The sequence below is a fragment of the Osmia lignaria genome, chromosome 7 (assembly GCF_051020975.1).
Source record: "Osmia lignaria lignaria isolate PbOS001 chromosome 7, iyOsmLign1, whole genome shotgun sequence".
Lineage (NCBI taxonomy): Eukaryota > Metazoa > Arthropoda > Insecta > Hymenoptera > Megachilidae > Osmia > Osmia lignaria.
In genome coordinates, this window is record NC_135038.1 from 2,140,492 (window position 1) to 2,157,534 (window position 17,043).

A 17,043-nucleotide genomic window follows, 5' to 3' on the forward strand; every position below is an offset into this window, starting at 1 on the left:
CCTAAACTTTTAACTTGCATTTTCGGACTTTTTAAGTCAAAAACTACAAGATTTGATAATTTTTAACCAAAAATTTTTGGTCCCCTAAGACGAAATTTAGCCGCCAGCTTGATTGTTGCGAGGTCTGTTTCGCTTTTTGTTCTTTTCTACGTTCGCTGACTTCAAAGGATCGACACGAGTCTCTCTCGGTCATTCTTGCTTATCGAGAATAACCGATTTATGACCACGAACCATGACCTATTTCTGAATGTAGAAAAAAACAAAAAGCGAAACAGATCTCGCAGACGCTCAAGCTAGCAGTCCCATTTGAAGTTGGAAAGGAAGACCAATAACGTCGTGAAAACGTTACGAAGTAGTGGGGAATATTACATGTATTTCATTTGAGTCCAGTGCAATAGCAACGTGACAGTGCACAAAAATGTTTATTTACCTGAAAGAAAATTCTGTGAAAGGTGATAGTGACCGTGTGGTTGAATAGGTTCAATGGTCTTGTCTGGAGATCAGCTGTTATTCGTAATTTGTTCCTCCCTCGAATGTTCAGGATCAACACAGTGACCCAATGGGAATTATCCGTTTTCAGTATAGCAGATTAATTTAGGAGCGAATATGTAAATTTCATTTAAATTGTTTTCAAATTTGTATTAATTATTCCATTTCAAACATTTTTATTTGTTGGTTAGAATTCTTAGAATTTCCTTTTTTACATAATGACAGACGACAGGAGATTAGGTTCCGTATTCATTCTAAACAACGACTAAAAATGTTCAACCAATTCAATTTTTTTATTGTGCTATACCAACGGGGTGCCGAATCGTTCGTTCACGACCTACGTCAAGCCCCGCTTTCGTAGCCGTCCCTGGGCCCGCGCGCTATACGCGCTCTGATTTGCCAGTCTTTTTTCTTAATAATTCAAAAACGAAGCTTTAATCAACATTTTCGCAAAGGAAAACCACGAAGCTTCAACAACATTTTCGCGAAGCTTCAAACATCATTTTCACCCCGGCTACCACCTCTTCACGGGACCAACGCGAGTTCTGAAATACCCTGTAGAAAAGAATACAGGATTGCCTCAAAATCAAGAACTCGCTCGGGACCGAACAGTTGCTTACATAGTACGAAGCAAGTATGCTATTCGGCTTAACGAATGAGAGATCGTCAACATACGTCCCTCGTAGAAACGGGTAAGAGATCCGAGGTAGCGACAAACGGACCTCTCACTCATTTCTCATACCTCTCACTTTACGGGCGACTTCAAACAAAGAAGAGGGGATAGTGAGTTGCTTATTTCGAAGTAGAGATCAGTTGCTTATTTCGAGGCAATCCTGTTGCGCGCTCGAAAGAGAAAGAGGTCCGAGAATGAAACAATACATATATTAATGTGTGCAACTATGAAACTTTTATATTCATATTTATAATCATGTTTTTTTATCAATGAAATTACAGACAGAATACTTGAAATGGTATGCCAGAAAAATGAGTTATAAAACTTGCACCATATACAGGCTTGCCTCGAAATATGCAACACGCTCGGATCTGGCCAGTTGCTTATTACGGATCAGGTATGCTATTCGGCTCGACTTTGTTCTCGAAACGGAACGATAGAGAACACGAGAAACCAATGAGAGATCCGAAGTAGCGGCAAATCATAAAGTGATCGGCCGAGCAAGGATGTTATTTATTGAAAAAAGATAGAATATAGCATGCCCTCTCATTCTCGCACTACAGTAATGCTCGGTTAAATTTCACTACGTTCTGGAGTCAGCAGTGAAATTATCGCGAGCAGAGTAGCGTTTTTATTCCGAGAATTGACTCGAGCAGAACTTGACAGAGTAAGAGGATAGATACGATAGAAGGAAGCGAGATAGATATACTACGTCTAGCAGCGACGGTCGTGGCACTGCACGGCACTTCAAAGAGATGCCGCGAGTGAAAAAAGTGAACATGCAATAACGAGAATTTCACTAGCAGTAATTTTCAACTTATTTTTATGCAAATTTTACCATTGGATCTTTGAGATTCTTCTGATTAAAATGAGTCCAAACACGACGTAAATCGAATCATATTTATGTTATCTAATAAATACATAATAAATCACGTAGAGTAAATCATAATGAATCATATACAGTAAAAGCTGGATATATGCAACAAACATTGGGACTCAGACGTTGCATATATCCAGTCGAGGTGTCGATTCTGCGTCCGTACAAATCGTTTGTACCGTGCCGCGATACCAATTCTACGTTCGTACAAGTCGTTTGTACCGTGCCGCGATACCTATTCTACGTTCGTACACAACATGCAACGTGTTGCGTGTTTGATGTATCTTTGGTGTACGGCCTGCCTTATACAGTAATGCTTCGAAATAAGCAAGTGGTCTCTGCTTCGAAATAAGCAAGTCGCTATCCCCTCTTCTTTGTTTGAAGTCGCCCGCAAAGTGAGAGGTACGAGAAACGAGTGAGAGGTCCATCAAAGCGCGAAGCCGATGTTTAGGGTAATAAATTTCACGCTCGACTGAGCAGTGACATCGGTTAGTAGAAGAAGGATGGAATATATATAATGCTTTCTCAGTCTGGTATATTTGCTTCGAAATAAAGCATAGTGCGAGAATGAGAGGGCATGTTATATTCTATCCTTGTCCAAAAAATAACATCGCTGCTCGGCCGATCACTTTATGATTTGCCGCTACCTCGGATCTCTCACTCGTTTCTCGCGTTTTCTATCGTCCCGTTTCAAGAACAAAGTCAAGCCGAATAGGTACCTGCTTCGAAATAAGCAACTGTTCGGTCCCGAGCCACTTGCTTATTTCGAAGCATTACTGTACATATGTAGCCGAGGTGTCAATTCTATATTGTTTATTTTATTATTATTGTTTATAAATATAATTCAAACTATATCGTGTTTGGTGTCATTTTAATCAGAAAAATCTCACAAATGCGTTAGTAAAAGTTTCATTAAGAAAAAGTTAAAAATAAAAAGGTTTTATCGTTCAATTAGTATTAGTCACACCGATACGTTTCGGTTCTTTACTTTGATCATTGGACCTCTCTCTTTCCTCCACTGTCTGTCCCTTTCTACGTTCACGCTTGGCTGGTCGTCGCGTGTAATCGGAGATTCGACACCTCGACTGGATATATGCAACGTCTGAGTCCCAATGTTTGTTGCATATATCCAGCTTTTACTGTACTCAATCAATTTTCCAAGTACTACCAATATATTATTTAATTTCAATTAAAAAAAAAGGCAGTTGAGGCGTGATGTGACTGGGATGGTATGGTCACTGATTAACCTCAAGAAAAAAAAAAATAAATAAATAAATAAAATAGGAAAAAGATGCTGTGTCGCTGAAAGGTTCATCTACTACAAAAAATTTATCAAAACCTTTTATTATTATTCATGCCACAAAATTTACTTATTGGATTATTAATGGTAATTATTTAGATTACGGACGGTAACTCCGATTTCGATGATTTTTGAATATGTTGTAGAAATCAACATTTTGAACAACTTTTTCCTATACATATAACCGCCGCTCGGCCTTAGTTTTCGAGATATTTTCGAAAAACTGTCATCCATGTGCGTCCGTGACTACGTACGCATTAGTATGGGATTGCCGCTTTTCTAGTGTTTCTGCAGGCAACAGCACGGCGACCGATGACCAATATATACCTTGTGTACTTCTGCATTCATGATTTCAATGTATCATAGCTATGATGGCAGCTGGGAATTTAATATAGCCTAACCTAACCCAATCTACTCTACCTAATCAGTGAATTAAGTTAGGTTAGGGTAAAGCGATATTCTGGTCGCCTTGCGGCGACCAGACACACATACTGAGATTCAAAATCATGAAAATTAGTTAAATTTAATTTTTAAGCCCACCTGTTATACAGGGTGAGGCACTAACTATTGCCACCTAGAATAACTCCGAAAGCATGATAGTAGTAGAAAAGTTTTTCAAACGAAAGTTGCATCGGACAACAGGGGCCGTGGTATGACGTTAATGTTTTGTTGCTAGGTGGAGTTGCTTCAGAGATATGAAGGTCACCTTTGTTTTTTTAAATGGAACGCTATGTTTTGGTCCTTATTTTCTGATAGCGGCTATTGAGATGAATCCAACGAGGTGCAACATTAAGGTCTTCGAAGGTCAATAAAGGTCACTTATAACAAAAAATGCGAAATAAACTTACATTTACAGGTGTTCAAAGTGATTGCCATTGGCATCAATGCAATGCTGCAATCTTCTTACAACGGATTGAGTAGTATTTCTTATCACTTCGGCACTTATTGAATCACATGCTGTAACAATTTCTCTCTCGTACATCTTCAGATTTCAATTTATCGTACAAATTTATTTAAGTGTATGGCGTATAGGATGAGAACATTGAGGATATCTTTCAGCGTATTTACCAAACCTGGCAATGATAAGTGCCGAAGTGATAAGAAATACTACCCAATCCGTGATAAGAAGATTGCAGCATTGCATTGATGCCAATGGCAATCACTTTGAACACCTGTAAATGTAAGTTTATTTCGCATTTTTTGTTATAAGTGACCTTTATTGACCTTCGAAGACCTTAATGTTGCACCTCGTTGGATTCATCTCAATAGCCGCTATCAGAAAATAAGGACCAAAACATAGCGTTCCATTTAAAAAAACAAAGGTAACCTTCATATCTCTGAAGCACCTCCACCTAGCAACAAAACATTAACGTCATACCACGGCCCCTGTTGTCCCAAGCAACTTTTGTTTGAAAAAATTTTCTACTACTATCATACTTTCGGAGTTATTCTGGGTGGCAATAGTTAGCGCCTCACCCTGTATATGAATATATATATATATTGGTGGCGGTCACCGTGCTGCCTGCAAAACAATAGAAAAGCGGCGATCGCACACTGACGCGTAATGCCGGGTCTACACTGAATAGAAATGTTTGCGAACAGTTTGCGAATAGAATTCACACCTAAGCTCAGACATAGTTCGTGAACAGCTCGCAAACGGAACGCAAACGGTTGCACAATTGTTCGCTGGCTGATGACGGAACTGCGAACGGTCGTCAAATTCAACAGAAATATGTTACAACGCGTCCAGACATGTTTCGAATTCGCAAACAGACTCTTTGATGTACCGCCTCCTTAGCGAACAGTGTTCGCTGTTCGCTGACGAGTTCGCTGCTACCTGCTCGCTGTTCGTGAAAGTGTCCACATTGCCGGCGAACATGGCCCGCGAGCTGTTCGCAAACTGTTCGCGAACAGCAGTGTGGACCCGACATAAAAAGTACACGGACGCACACGAACAGGCAGAATTCAATGTATTAGTTTCGACAGTTTTCGAAAATATCTCGAAAACTAGCGGCGGTTATATGTATGGGAAAAAGTTGTTCAAAATGTTGATTTCTACAACATATTCAAAAATCATCGAAATCGGAGTTACCGTCCGTAATCTAAATAATTACCTTATTAATTACTAAACAAAAACTAAATGTTATAATAAAAAACTACTGGGGTCATGTTACCCCGTTTATGGGGCGTAATAGCCAAAAATGGCATTTTCTACATCATCATTAAAACTACAAAATTACTGAGATTGTTTACGAAGAGCAAGCTGAAATGAGATAGAGTAATGTCATTTATTTTTTCATTTTTGATTGTTAGATTAATTAAAAAAATAAATAAGACTGACAATGATCTTCTCTTGCTAGGTCTGTTGTAGATCCCCACATGCGTATAAGTATTTACGGGGAAAAATTTAAATTACATAATATTTATTTACTTTGTTGCTCGCACTTTTCAGTTATATACTAAGTTTTATAATATGTAATGTAATAACTAAAAATTATATTATTTGCTTGACCGTGTTTTACTTATACTGGCGACAAATATTAGTCCTGCCATTCGCCAGGATAAGTCACAAGGAGTAAAAAGTTTCATAGAACATGGGGTCGCAGATGACGGGAAAGTGGTCAAAAGTGTGGTGATCATGATGATAATGACTGAATAAATGAATGGAGGAATGATGATGAAGAGGAGAAGAAAGATGGAGTAGTGTCATGATAGGTGTCTAAATCTTTGTAATGCAAAGAGGAGTGAAGAAGAGAGGAATGGAGATGATTATGATGATGGTGATGCAGGAGATGAAGCTAATTCTGTCCCGGTTCATGCTCTCTCATGATAATCACCAGGATCAGCAACAGATGATGATCATAATGCAGGATTGACGCATCATTTCCTGATAAAGCGACCGGAGACCACCCCTTCTTTCTTCTGACTGTTGAGTAATCAGTAGGTAGCCCCTTCTGACTTGGAGTCAGGTGCGCACTTACCTTCTTTAGTTTTTATAAAAAAGCCCTAATTCCCATCGTTTTACACCATTAGTCCTTTGGTACATTTTGACCCTCAAGGGGTCCTAAGTCATGTGGCACCCCCTATATTTGTCGTCAGTATAAGTAAAGGCAACCAATTTTTCTTCTAAATTACTTTTAACATTTTAACATTTAACATTTTCACTAGGGAATTCTGATTTGATTGCAAGTATGTGTTCCCTATATCTAACGCAAATGGTTTAAATTGCATGAGGCTGTACAAATGATAGTTATTATGAACTGAAATGTGCAGTTTGCACAAGCACAATCTTAGCACGAATAAAATCTATTTTACCATATCATTTTCATGAATTGAAGCACATAACTAAGTGGGTAAATGAATGTTCAAGACATAACGAATGCTATTTAGTTTAAAATCTTAAAAAATCTTAAAATATGAACTTTGTAGATATAGCGACCAGAACGAAAAATCTAAGGAATATAAAATTCTGACTGTAAAAATACAAGCTCTTATTCTTGATGCAAATAAAGACTCAAAAAGGAATGAATAGAAGGACATACACACAAAGTTAATATAATAAAACTTCTTAAAACAATAGAAACGATCTTGAAATATCTGCAATATGTACAATAATTGCAACATTCTACACAAATGTATTAATTGAAAAATAATAATAAAAAAAACAAACAAACAAATTACTTACCACATATTTCACAACGAAATGGTGTGTCGTTGGTATGTGAGCGCATATGATTTGCAAGATGCTCTTTCCTTGTATATTTTTTACCACAGGCTTGACAATGATGTGGAGTTTCTCCTGTGTGCCACATCACATGGTTCATAAAGTGTTCTTTCCGGGTAAAACTCTTTTTACAAATATCACATCGATGAGGTGTTTCACCCGTATGTTTGCGGACATGATTAACCATATGTTCTTTTCTAGTAAATGTCTTTGAACAGTACTGACACCTAAAATATAAAATAATAACATTAATCTTATTCAAATTTAAAAAAACGTAATTCCAGATATATATTAAAATAATATCTCGTACGCTAATAACCTAAAAATAGTACATACTTTTATATGTTTTGTTAATTTAACATATCTGCTATCATTCAAAAATCGCGAGAAACGCGCAGTGGAAACTTTGAGATATGGATAGCTACCCCCCTTCCTTCTTAAAGAAAACCATCTACATGGCGTTATAGTATAACAGACTCTTGTTATATTGCCGCGGAGGGGCTCTGTAACGGTGAATAATTTTTTAACTTCCCAAGCGCTCATTTGGAAGGGCGAAACGAAGATAAAAGTGTATTCATCTTTGTAGGCTATGATAGTGCAAGAGCAGCACCAGTATGCTTGAAAATCCGTAAGAAGGTCAAATTAATCAGTTGACAATATAACGAGGGCACACTATACATAAATAAAATACTATATAGTTATGCAATTTGGAATATAGGTACTTTCTGAGATGGCCTTGACGATCCCAATCTTTTTAACACGTTCGTTGCTAATCACACAATACCGCGAGCACTATCACCAATGTTAAATATCCTATCACGCGATATCGCGCATTAAATTAGTTTTAGAGCTACAGATAGATTATTTATCATGATCATTTTTGGATACTCTACTACCCTACAAATTTTATTCAAATTATAGTTAAGTCTTTACGATATCTCTTTGTGAGTTATATTTCAAATGCTAAAAAGTTTTTATTCAAACATGAATAAAAAACAATTTATTTTATGTGCCACGCTTCCCTTCTTAATTAAAATGTCCTATCTTAAGCATATGGTTAATTATAGAAATATAACTTTGAAACCAATGAACCAATTTTAAAGTTCTTTGTTCAAGGTCCAAGTCAAATGTAACAGATTTCATAAAAATTGACCTAACAATTCCAGAGAAATTGACGGACAAACGTATTAGCATACATATTGTACGTATCGAATATACGTATATACATATATTGGTGTCGGTCGCGGTGCTGCTGCTTGCAAAAACAGTAGAAAAGCGATGATCGCACACTAACGCGTAAGATGTAACACGGACACACACAGACAGGCAGAATTCAATGTATTAGTTTCGACAGTTTATCGAAAATATTTCGAAAACTAAGACCGAGCGATTGATTTCTACAACACATTTAATAAAAATCATCGAAATCGGAGTTGCCGTCTGTAATCTAAATAATTACCGGATGATTCACAGCAACTTGCAAGACGGAATAAAAACGACGATGTATGCCCATCTTCCTAGTCAAGGCAGAAAAAAATTAGATCCGCGCGCACAAGCTTACATATTTGTCGGATACTCTAATACAGGCCTGTCCAAGTAGGGGAATTTACTCCTGGAACACATGTTTTGGGTCCCCTTCCAACGCTGCTCCTTCAAGTAAGATGGGACGGTTCCGACTACCATCTCTCCGAGGAGGCAGTACCGCCGCTAGGAAAGACGGAGAGACGGTAGTCGGAACCGTCCCATCTTACTTGAAGGAGCAGCGTTGGAAGGGGACTCAAAACATGTATTCTAGGAGTGGATTCCCCTACTTGGACAGGCCTGCTCTAATAGAACGAGGGGATATCTACTATGGGAGCCGACGTTAAAAGATATAATACATACGAAACATGTAAAGTTCGACGAGGAGTCCTCGAGTGACAGCCGTACTTCAATCGGCGCGAGTTATAAACCCCGTGCGTATCGTGAACACGAGTGCCACCACGAGTCACAGTCTAACTATTTCAAGTGAAGTTTCTCATTCGTTTATCAGTGCAATAAGCGCAAAACAGTATCACCCATCCATGGGAGCGGGCAAACTCCTGTGAACACTCTCTCATAAACATCTCGGTGCAATCTATTCACCGAAATGGCCTCTGTTAGAAATACCCTCAATGTAGTTACAGCAACGTCGAAGCTACACCAACGTCCTCCAAAGCGACAGTTTTCCAAAGAAAGAATAAGCAATCGTAATCGAAGTCAAACAGGGAATACAGATAAAGGATTACGTCCAAGCCTTGGAAACACTAACCAGCCCAAGCAATATTTGATTCATATCGAGAATCTGTAACGGTAGCAAAGAAATCACAGACAACATCACAGGTGATCACGATCACATTAAAATCAACAACATAGACCTCTCTCTTTGAGACCGCTCATCAACAAATGGTGGTACCTCGGTATACGACCTTAATCAGCTCCTGATGTTTGGACTTATACCGAATAGGACGTATACCAAACCAACCTTTCCCATAAGAAGTAATGTAAAAATGATTAATTCGTTCTCATGTAAAAAAAACTCCTATTGATATCATACTTACATTAATGCGGTTGTAATATAATTTAAACACTGTTTATGTCATGAATAGCATTTAAACGATTTCCTAGAAATTTATAAAAAATATTCACTAGTTTATTTAACATAATTAATTTGTAAAATATAAATGTAACCTAATGATAGATTCTAAATTAACAAACCAAATGGAATAAATTTTATTGTCTTCTGTTTTGCGGTTATAGTTTGTTATATGATATCCTTACTTATACGATCAGTCAGTTAATAATACATCAACTCGGAATATAATTGATCATTAATTTAATTTTTCCTCTGAGATAATTATTTAATAAAATAATTTTTAACAAAAAATACAACCTATTTCAAAATGCGCTAAAAAGTATGAAATAATTTCTATTTCATTTGTACCAATATACCACGGCTATTAATAAAATCTGTTTAATCGTTAAATACTATACTAAATACATTTAAAAGTTTTCGGAGGCGGCACAAAATAATAACTTTTCTTCTACTCGGAAGATCCTAGCTCAGGGTCCTTGAAATCATCCTATGTTGAGATTAGAAACTTCCTGTTTTCTGCAATAATAATCCTTAGCAATAAAAAAATGCAAAACATTTTTTTTACGGGACTAATGAGGAGTTATACTCTACAAGATGCAAAACGTTTCGTTCTGATTGGTTCATCTGTCTCGGAGTAATTGGTGAACATACGCCGAACGTACTTGAAATAGTACGGTTTTTTGCAATAAAAATCGTTCGGAATGAAAAAATTTTTTTTTAACGGAGCCAATTGGGAGACATGCTCTATAAGATGCAAAAGGTTTCGTTCCGATTGGTTCATCCATCTCAGAGTAATCAGTGAACAAACACAGAAAAAAAAGAACATATATACCATACTGATCGAATTGAGTAACCTCCTCCTTTTTCGAAGTCGGTTAAAAATGACGCAAAATTCACACACAAAATTTATGTTATATACTGAGCAAAATTTGTCACGTCCAAACAGGACGTATTCGAAGGCAGACGTATACCAAGGTACCACTGTATTAACCGTTTGACTGCTATGGGCGCATATACAGGGTGTCCAACGACTACGTCAACAACCGAAGAGGAATGATTGACAAGGTGATTCTAAACAACTTTATCCTTTGCCAAAATGTTGATTAAGGCTTCGTTTTCGAGTTATTAACGAAAATACTGGCCAATCAGCGCGGCCGAACCACGAGAGTGTTGGGTATGATCAAGTGCAGCGGCACTACGTCGGTATAATAGGATTCGTTGGGCAGAAGTTTCATCGAATAATGAATAACAAAAATAAAATTATAATAGTATCGAATTATTGATTGCTCATGAACAACGAATAAAGTAATGAATCGTTCATGTAGAATGAATAAATCGAATTGATCCAACACCTTTCTTAGTTGTACGATAGGAATTAAAAAAAAAAATTTTGTAATCATTTTTGAAACAAATATGAAAAAACGAATATACGATTTGGAAATAAATAAAGTTTCCCCATAATAAAAAAAGGATTGAAATGGAATGTAAATAAAAGTTACCCATTCGTCCGTAAATGACCAACTTACAATGAAAATGGTTTGCTGTCACGAAGAACAGCTGATCCCTAGACGAGATCATTGAACTCACTCAACCGCGCAGTCATTATCATTCTTCATAGAATTTCACTAAAGGCGAAGATAAACGATACGTACGTGTACATATATGTACATGCACATTTATTCTGCTGATCAGCACCAGAAACCTGAATGCATGGAGGCCGCGGGGAACCAATTTATAGATATTATGTCTCATTTTAAATGTAAAATCGAAAATTATTTGTTCTTATATTTATTAAAATCTTGTATTTATTATCTGTTATTCTATGCGCAAATACTCTTCATTGTAATTCTGTGTGTAACTCGTATCTTTTGTGTACAGTCATTCATTTCAGTTAAGATGTATTGTCCAATATATAGTAATAATTATGCAAATAAAATGTATACTATTGTTAAGTAGACCTTATGTACTAATGCTATATGCAATTACACATGTATAGTTTTTGTTAGTAATAAAATGATGATCTGGCAAAGTAAAAACTGCGGTGTCTGAATATTAAACTTACTCACTAAATGTAAAATTTAATTTTTGAACGGAACCAGTTAATAAGTAACTTACACATTGTATTTGTGTATTATTTTATCTACATATACTTTTAGTTGTATTTCTTTGTATGTTTTGTACATATTCTTTAGATACATACAAATTTCTATTTGTAAACTGAACTAATTAATTAATAAAAAATATATATTGTATATAATATAATGCAGTACACACTGTAGTGTATAGAACAGTACAGCTTAGTTTGGTGTCCTTCGCCAGGGGAGAAGTAGTAAATTCTCAAAGATGGTGAATTTGAAGCACTACTGGTTATGACTGTACCCACCCCTGCTAACCTGACGTTCAGTCGGCAGTGCTGGGATGATGCAGGTTTTAGGCGCTTTTTACTCGAATTTTTAAACGTTAATTACTGGAAAACAAAGCCGCAAACGCTATTTCGTCATTCTCAATTTTCGTCTTATTTTGATCTCTAGAATCACCCATTAAAAAATCTCCCACCTGTTGTCGAACACCCAGTATATACTACTCCGAAATAATACTGAAAACCAATTTGGAATCAGTTGCAGCCACAGTTACGCTACCTGGAAAATAAATATCCTTCTGCAATGTGTATGTATATCCCGAACAACTATTAACTACATATGTACAGGAAGCGGAACTAATTAGTCTCATCCAGCAACTCCCTAAACCTATTATTCTACACTGTGATTCTCTCGCTACGCAAGACAAAAGCCGTGTCGCACAATCGAATCCTGCTGTTTTTGCGGGTAAAGAGACCCAAGAGCCATATCGCCGGATCCAAAACTGCTCTGTATGTGTTTATGACTGAAACGAAGACAAGAAACGGAACAGCAGGGGTTCCATTGTGCGGCACGGCTTTTGTCTTGCATAGCGAGAGAATCACCCTGTATTAGGAGACCTTAATAGCCACCATGCTCTGGGGGTCAACACACACAAATACTGGAGGCAAAATTATCGAAAATGCGATAATCAAATCTGACCTCGTACTATTAAATATATACCACAGAACCAACTTATTTCAATCTAACAAACGGCTCCTAACAGCTCAATTGATCTCGCTTTTTGCAGACCTTCCCTTTGTGATACCATAGAACTTACAGTTTCCCAGTATCTATATAACAGCGACCATTTCCCTCTATTTATAGCATTAATAGAAAAAAATACAAATGACCTTGTAGCCACACCCAGATGGAAATTTTAAAAAGCGGACTGATCACACCACCGTAAAATAATAGAGTAAAATATTCTACTATTAGAAACTCCTAACAATGAAAACTGCAAACGAATCAACGAGCTACTGGAAGAATCCCAAAAGCTAATTATTAACGTAGCCAAACATTCCATATCCAAAACTTCTGTAATAAATGTAACAAAAGTCTTCCATGGTGGAACCAAGGATACGACGATGCAAGAAACAAGAAACATGACTTCAACGTTTACAAAAAGCGTAAGATTGACACAAATTTGAAAGAATTCAAATTTAGAAGAGCAATAGCAAGGAAAGGCTTCGAAAAGCTTGAAACAAGCAAAAGAAATTCGTGGAACAATTACATATCTTCGATAAATAGCAAAACAACAAGTGCAGAAATGTGGAGTAAGTTAAAGAAAATAAACGACCAACAATCCTACTCCAAAATTACCTCCATAAGCGCACCAACCAGTCCTATCACAACTGACACCAAAGAAATAGCCAAGATATTAGCAAACACATTCACTACGAACTCTAGCAATATAAAGGGTATAGCAGGATAAGATAGTCAAAAGTGCCCTTGAGCCGAATTTGCTTCGCAATGCACCATTCGATAGCATATCCCAAAAAGCCATGGTACACCAAGTTTCAACCCTGTACCTCAACCGGGAGGGTAGTCACAGGGTGAGAAAGAAAAAGTAGTTTTTGCCATATTTTCCGTATTTAATGGCATTCAAAAAATCTGAAAAAATTCTAGAATATTCTAGCCATGCTTCTTTATGACTGTGAATTTTCTCAGGTTTTTCGGTTGCAAATCCTAGGCGTGAAAAATCAAAAACGCAAAAAAAAGTCGAAAAATTGAGATTTCGGGTAGAAGCTTTCGAGACACTAGATTTTTACTAGATTTAATCACACAGATTTACAATTAACAAAATATTGGGAGCTATCCGTAATTAGAACAATACGTAATCAGAAAATCGGTAGTGCACCACTTATTTTTAAGTATACTTAATAATAAAATATTTCAAAATTATTTTCATACGTTATTAAATGATTATTGGGTATTCTTATGTAATTAATAATTTAAAAAAAAACTTGTTTTATGACAAAAAATAGAATTGTACGTTCATGGGGCGTGAACTCGAGACAAAAAAGTTTCCAGCGGTTCCATTGTCGGACACCTTACCGACTTACCCATCGACGACGTTGAAAAACTTTGTAATATTGTAGAGGATAAGGTGCGTAATTTTCAATTATTTACAATAACTTCACTCTCTCCATGTAGATTTTACTGCATCCAGTGCAAAAATGTTAGAAATCACATAATGCACTAAGTGTGTAAAGGAAATGTAAAAATTGAAAGTATTTCTCATGTTATCGCAGGAAATATGTCGAAAATATCGGTTTTTGATTTTTTTCGGTTTGACGCACCGGAATGAAAAATCTGAAAAAAATTGAGGACACCAGTCATGCTAATATCTAACTACTGTAAAAGTAAAAATCTAGTGTCTCGAAAACTTCTACCCAAAATCTCAATTTTTCGACTTTTTTTTGCGTTTCTGATGTTTCACGCCTAGGATTTGCAACCGAAAAATCTGAGAAAATTCACAATCATAAAGAAACATGGCTAGAATATTCTAGAATTTTTTCAGATTTTTTGAATGCCACTAAATAGGGAAAATATGGCAAAAACTACTTTTTCTTTCTTACCCTGTAACTACCCTCCCGGTTGAGGTACAGGGTTGAAACTTGGTGTACCATGGCTTTTTGGGATATGCTATCGAATGGTGCATTGCGAAGCAAATTCGGCTCAAGGGCACTTTTGACCATCTTATCCTGCTATACCCTTTCGACACAAACTTTCTCATTGTCAGTACCAAAATTTGTGCTGAAAAAACTCTCTGGTATGACACCAGTGTAAATAATAACAATAACTTAAATACCAAAATAGTGTTGATTGAACTCTAATCGGCGATTAAAACATTAAACAACTCCAGTCCAGAACCCGACATTATACAGGGTGTCCCAGAAAGAGTGTTAATCCTTTAACACGTTGACTGCCGCGCGTATTTCCAACGAAATCTCTTTCAGGTTACGCGCGTCTTTTATAAGAATTCAATAGTTTTATTACATCCTGTAGAATATCTTTCCAAATACCTACGAAGATTCTTCTTAAATAGTCAAATCAGCATCACCATAACATGGGTGACGCGGCCCGATGAGAACTTTTGCTGTCACCCGAATATGGGTAACATTTTCCTTTGCAAAAATGCTGTTTGAAGCTTCGTTTTTGAATTATTAAGGAAAAACAGTGGCCAATCAAAACGCGCATAGCGCGCGGGCTCAGGGCCGGCAGAGTGCCGAAAGTGTTCGTTTGGGACTAAGGTCAAGCCCAGCTTTCGTAGCCGAGGCTGCCATCCCTGAGCCCGCGCGCTATGCGCGCTCTGATTGGCCAGTGGTTTTCCTTAATAATTCAAAAACGAAGCTTTAAACAACATTTTTGCAAAGGAAAATGTTGTTCAGAATCCTCAGAAACTCCAGCTACCATCCCCTTAAAGGATTAACACTCTTTCTGGGACACCCTGTATACCAAATATTTCCATACAGCAAATGCCAAGCAGAAGTGGATCACCTCTTAGATCCTTTTAACTGCATATGGATAAATAACATGTTTCCTGATAGTTGGCATGAAGCAATAGTTGTTCCCATATTGAAACCGGGCAAAAATAAATCCTACGCTGACAGCTTCAGACCCATTCATCGCCCTAAAGTGCTGTCTGTGTAAACTACTAGAAACAATTTTAAATAAAAGGCTGCGATGGTACTTAAAGAAAAACAATTTACTGGAGAAAGACCAAAACGGCAATATCGATTAACAATTGACAGTCTCGCCACGTTAGACTCTAGCATATGCGAAGCTTTTCTAAAAAAACAATGCCTAATCACAATCTGTCTGAATATTGAAAAAGCGTATGATATGATACGAAGACACCGAACTCTACATAAACTACAGAAACTAAACGTCAATGGGAATGTTTCAATTCATCAGTAACTTTATCAGAAACAGATTAATTTATGTTCAAATAAATGGTTACCTCTCGAATAAAACCATAATCGAAAATGGAGTACCACAAGGTTCAGTAATAAGTATAACATTATTTTTGATAACAATAAATGAAATTACAGAAATTTTCAACAAACCAGTCAAACGTGTCATATTCGCGGATGACTGCATAATTTATATCACGGGAAAAGACATTAAAATTAGTCAACAAATGCAAGACAATCTAGGCAGACTCTAAAATTTTGAATTACAAACTTTCAAAACTTCAAATTTTCCAAGAACAAAACTATGGTAATTATTTTTTCAAATAATAGGAAGGACAAAAATTACCAACTCAACTGTACCCCTAATATTTTTGGACTGGCTTTTGACAAAAGACACTCATGGATCCCATTCCTTAAGAACCTAAAAACCAAATGCACTCGAAAATTAAATATCATAAAAACCATAGCGTCAAAAAGCTGGGGAGCTGAATTACATGTTCTGATCAAAACATACAAAGCCTTAATTCTCTCTAAAATAGACTACGGTTCAATTACATACGACTCGGCATAACCGTATTTTCTTAAAACAATGTCACCCATCCATAATGCGGGAGTCAGAATTGCAACTCGGGCATACAGGACCAGTCCAGTCGTCGCATTACTAGCCGAAGTCAATGTACAGCCACTTGAAGTCAGAAGAAAACAACTAAAAGCCTAACCTATGCCGCATAGTGGGATAAAACGGGTTTTGGCGATCAAAAATCTGTAATTTCGGTTCTATTGGAAATATTTTAATGAAATCTTTTGTCTATATTATGGTACTTAAGTTGTGTCAATATAAATCATATTGAACTACAGGGTGTCAAAATATTCACGTATAAAGTGTAGCGCGTTCAATATCCTTCACTTGTTCGACATATTTTATGTTGTTTAACAAAAATTTGACTCAAAACTGTTAATAACTGTACGAGAAACGGATTTAATAATTTAAAAATGACAAGACATATGTTATTATAATATATTTATTCATTCTGAGAAATGAAATTAATT

The 17,043-nt window shown here is 36.6% G+C and overlaps 2 protein-coding genes across 12 annotated transcripts in view; one reads left to right on the forward strand and one right to left on the reverse strand.

The window, feature by feature from the left end:
* The window catches only part of YME1L (ATP-dependent zinc metalloprotease YME1L), a 259,223-nt gene that overhangs the window by 132,057 nt on the left and 110,123 nt on the right, over positions 1-17,043 (forward strand). The gene's annotated exons all lie outside the window — the stretch shown is intronic.
* Positions 1-17,043, reverse strand: part of LOC117609743 (uncharacterized) — a 78,054-nt gene that overhangs the window by 25,685 nt on the left and 35,326 nt on the right. For all 6 annotated transcript variants that reach the window (XM_034336382.2, XM_034336384.2, XM_034336383.2 and 3 more), the window contains one exon: positions 7,025-7,290. In XM_034336382.2, the coding sequence (XP_034192273.1) occupies positions 7,025-7,290 (266 nt within the window). The remainder of the gene's footprint in view (positions 1-7,024; positions 7,291-17,043) is intronic.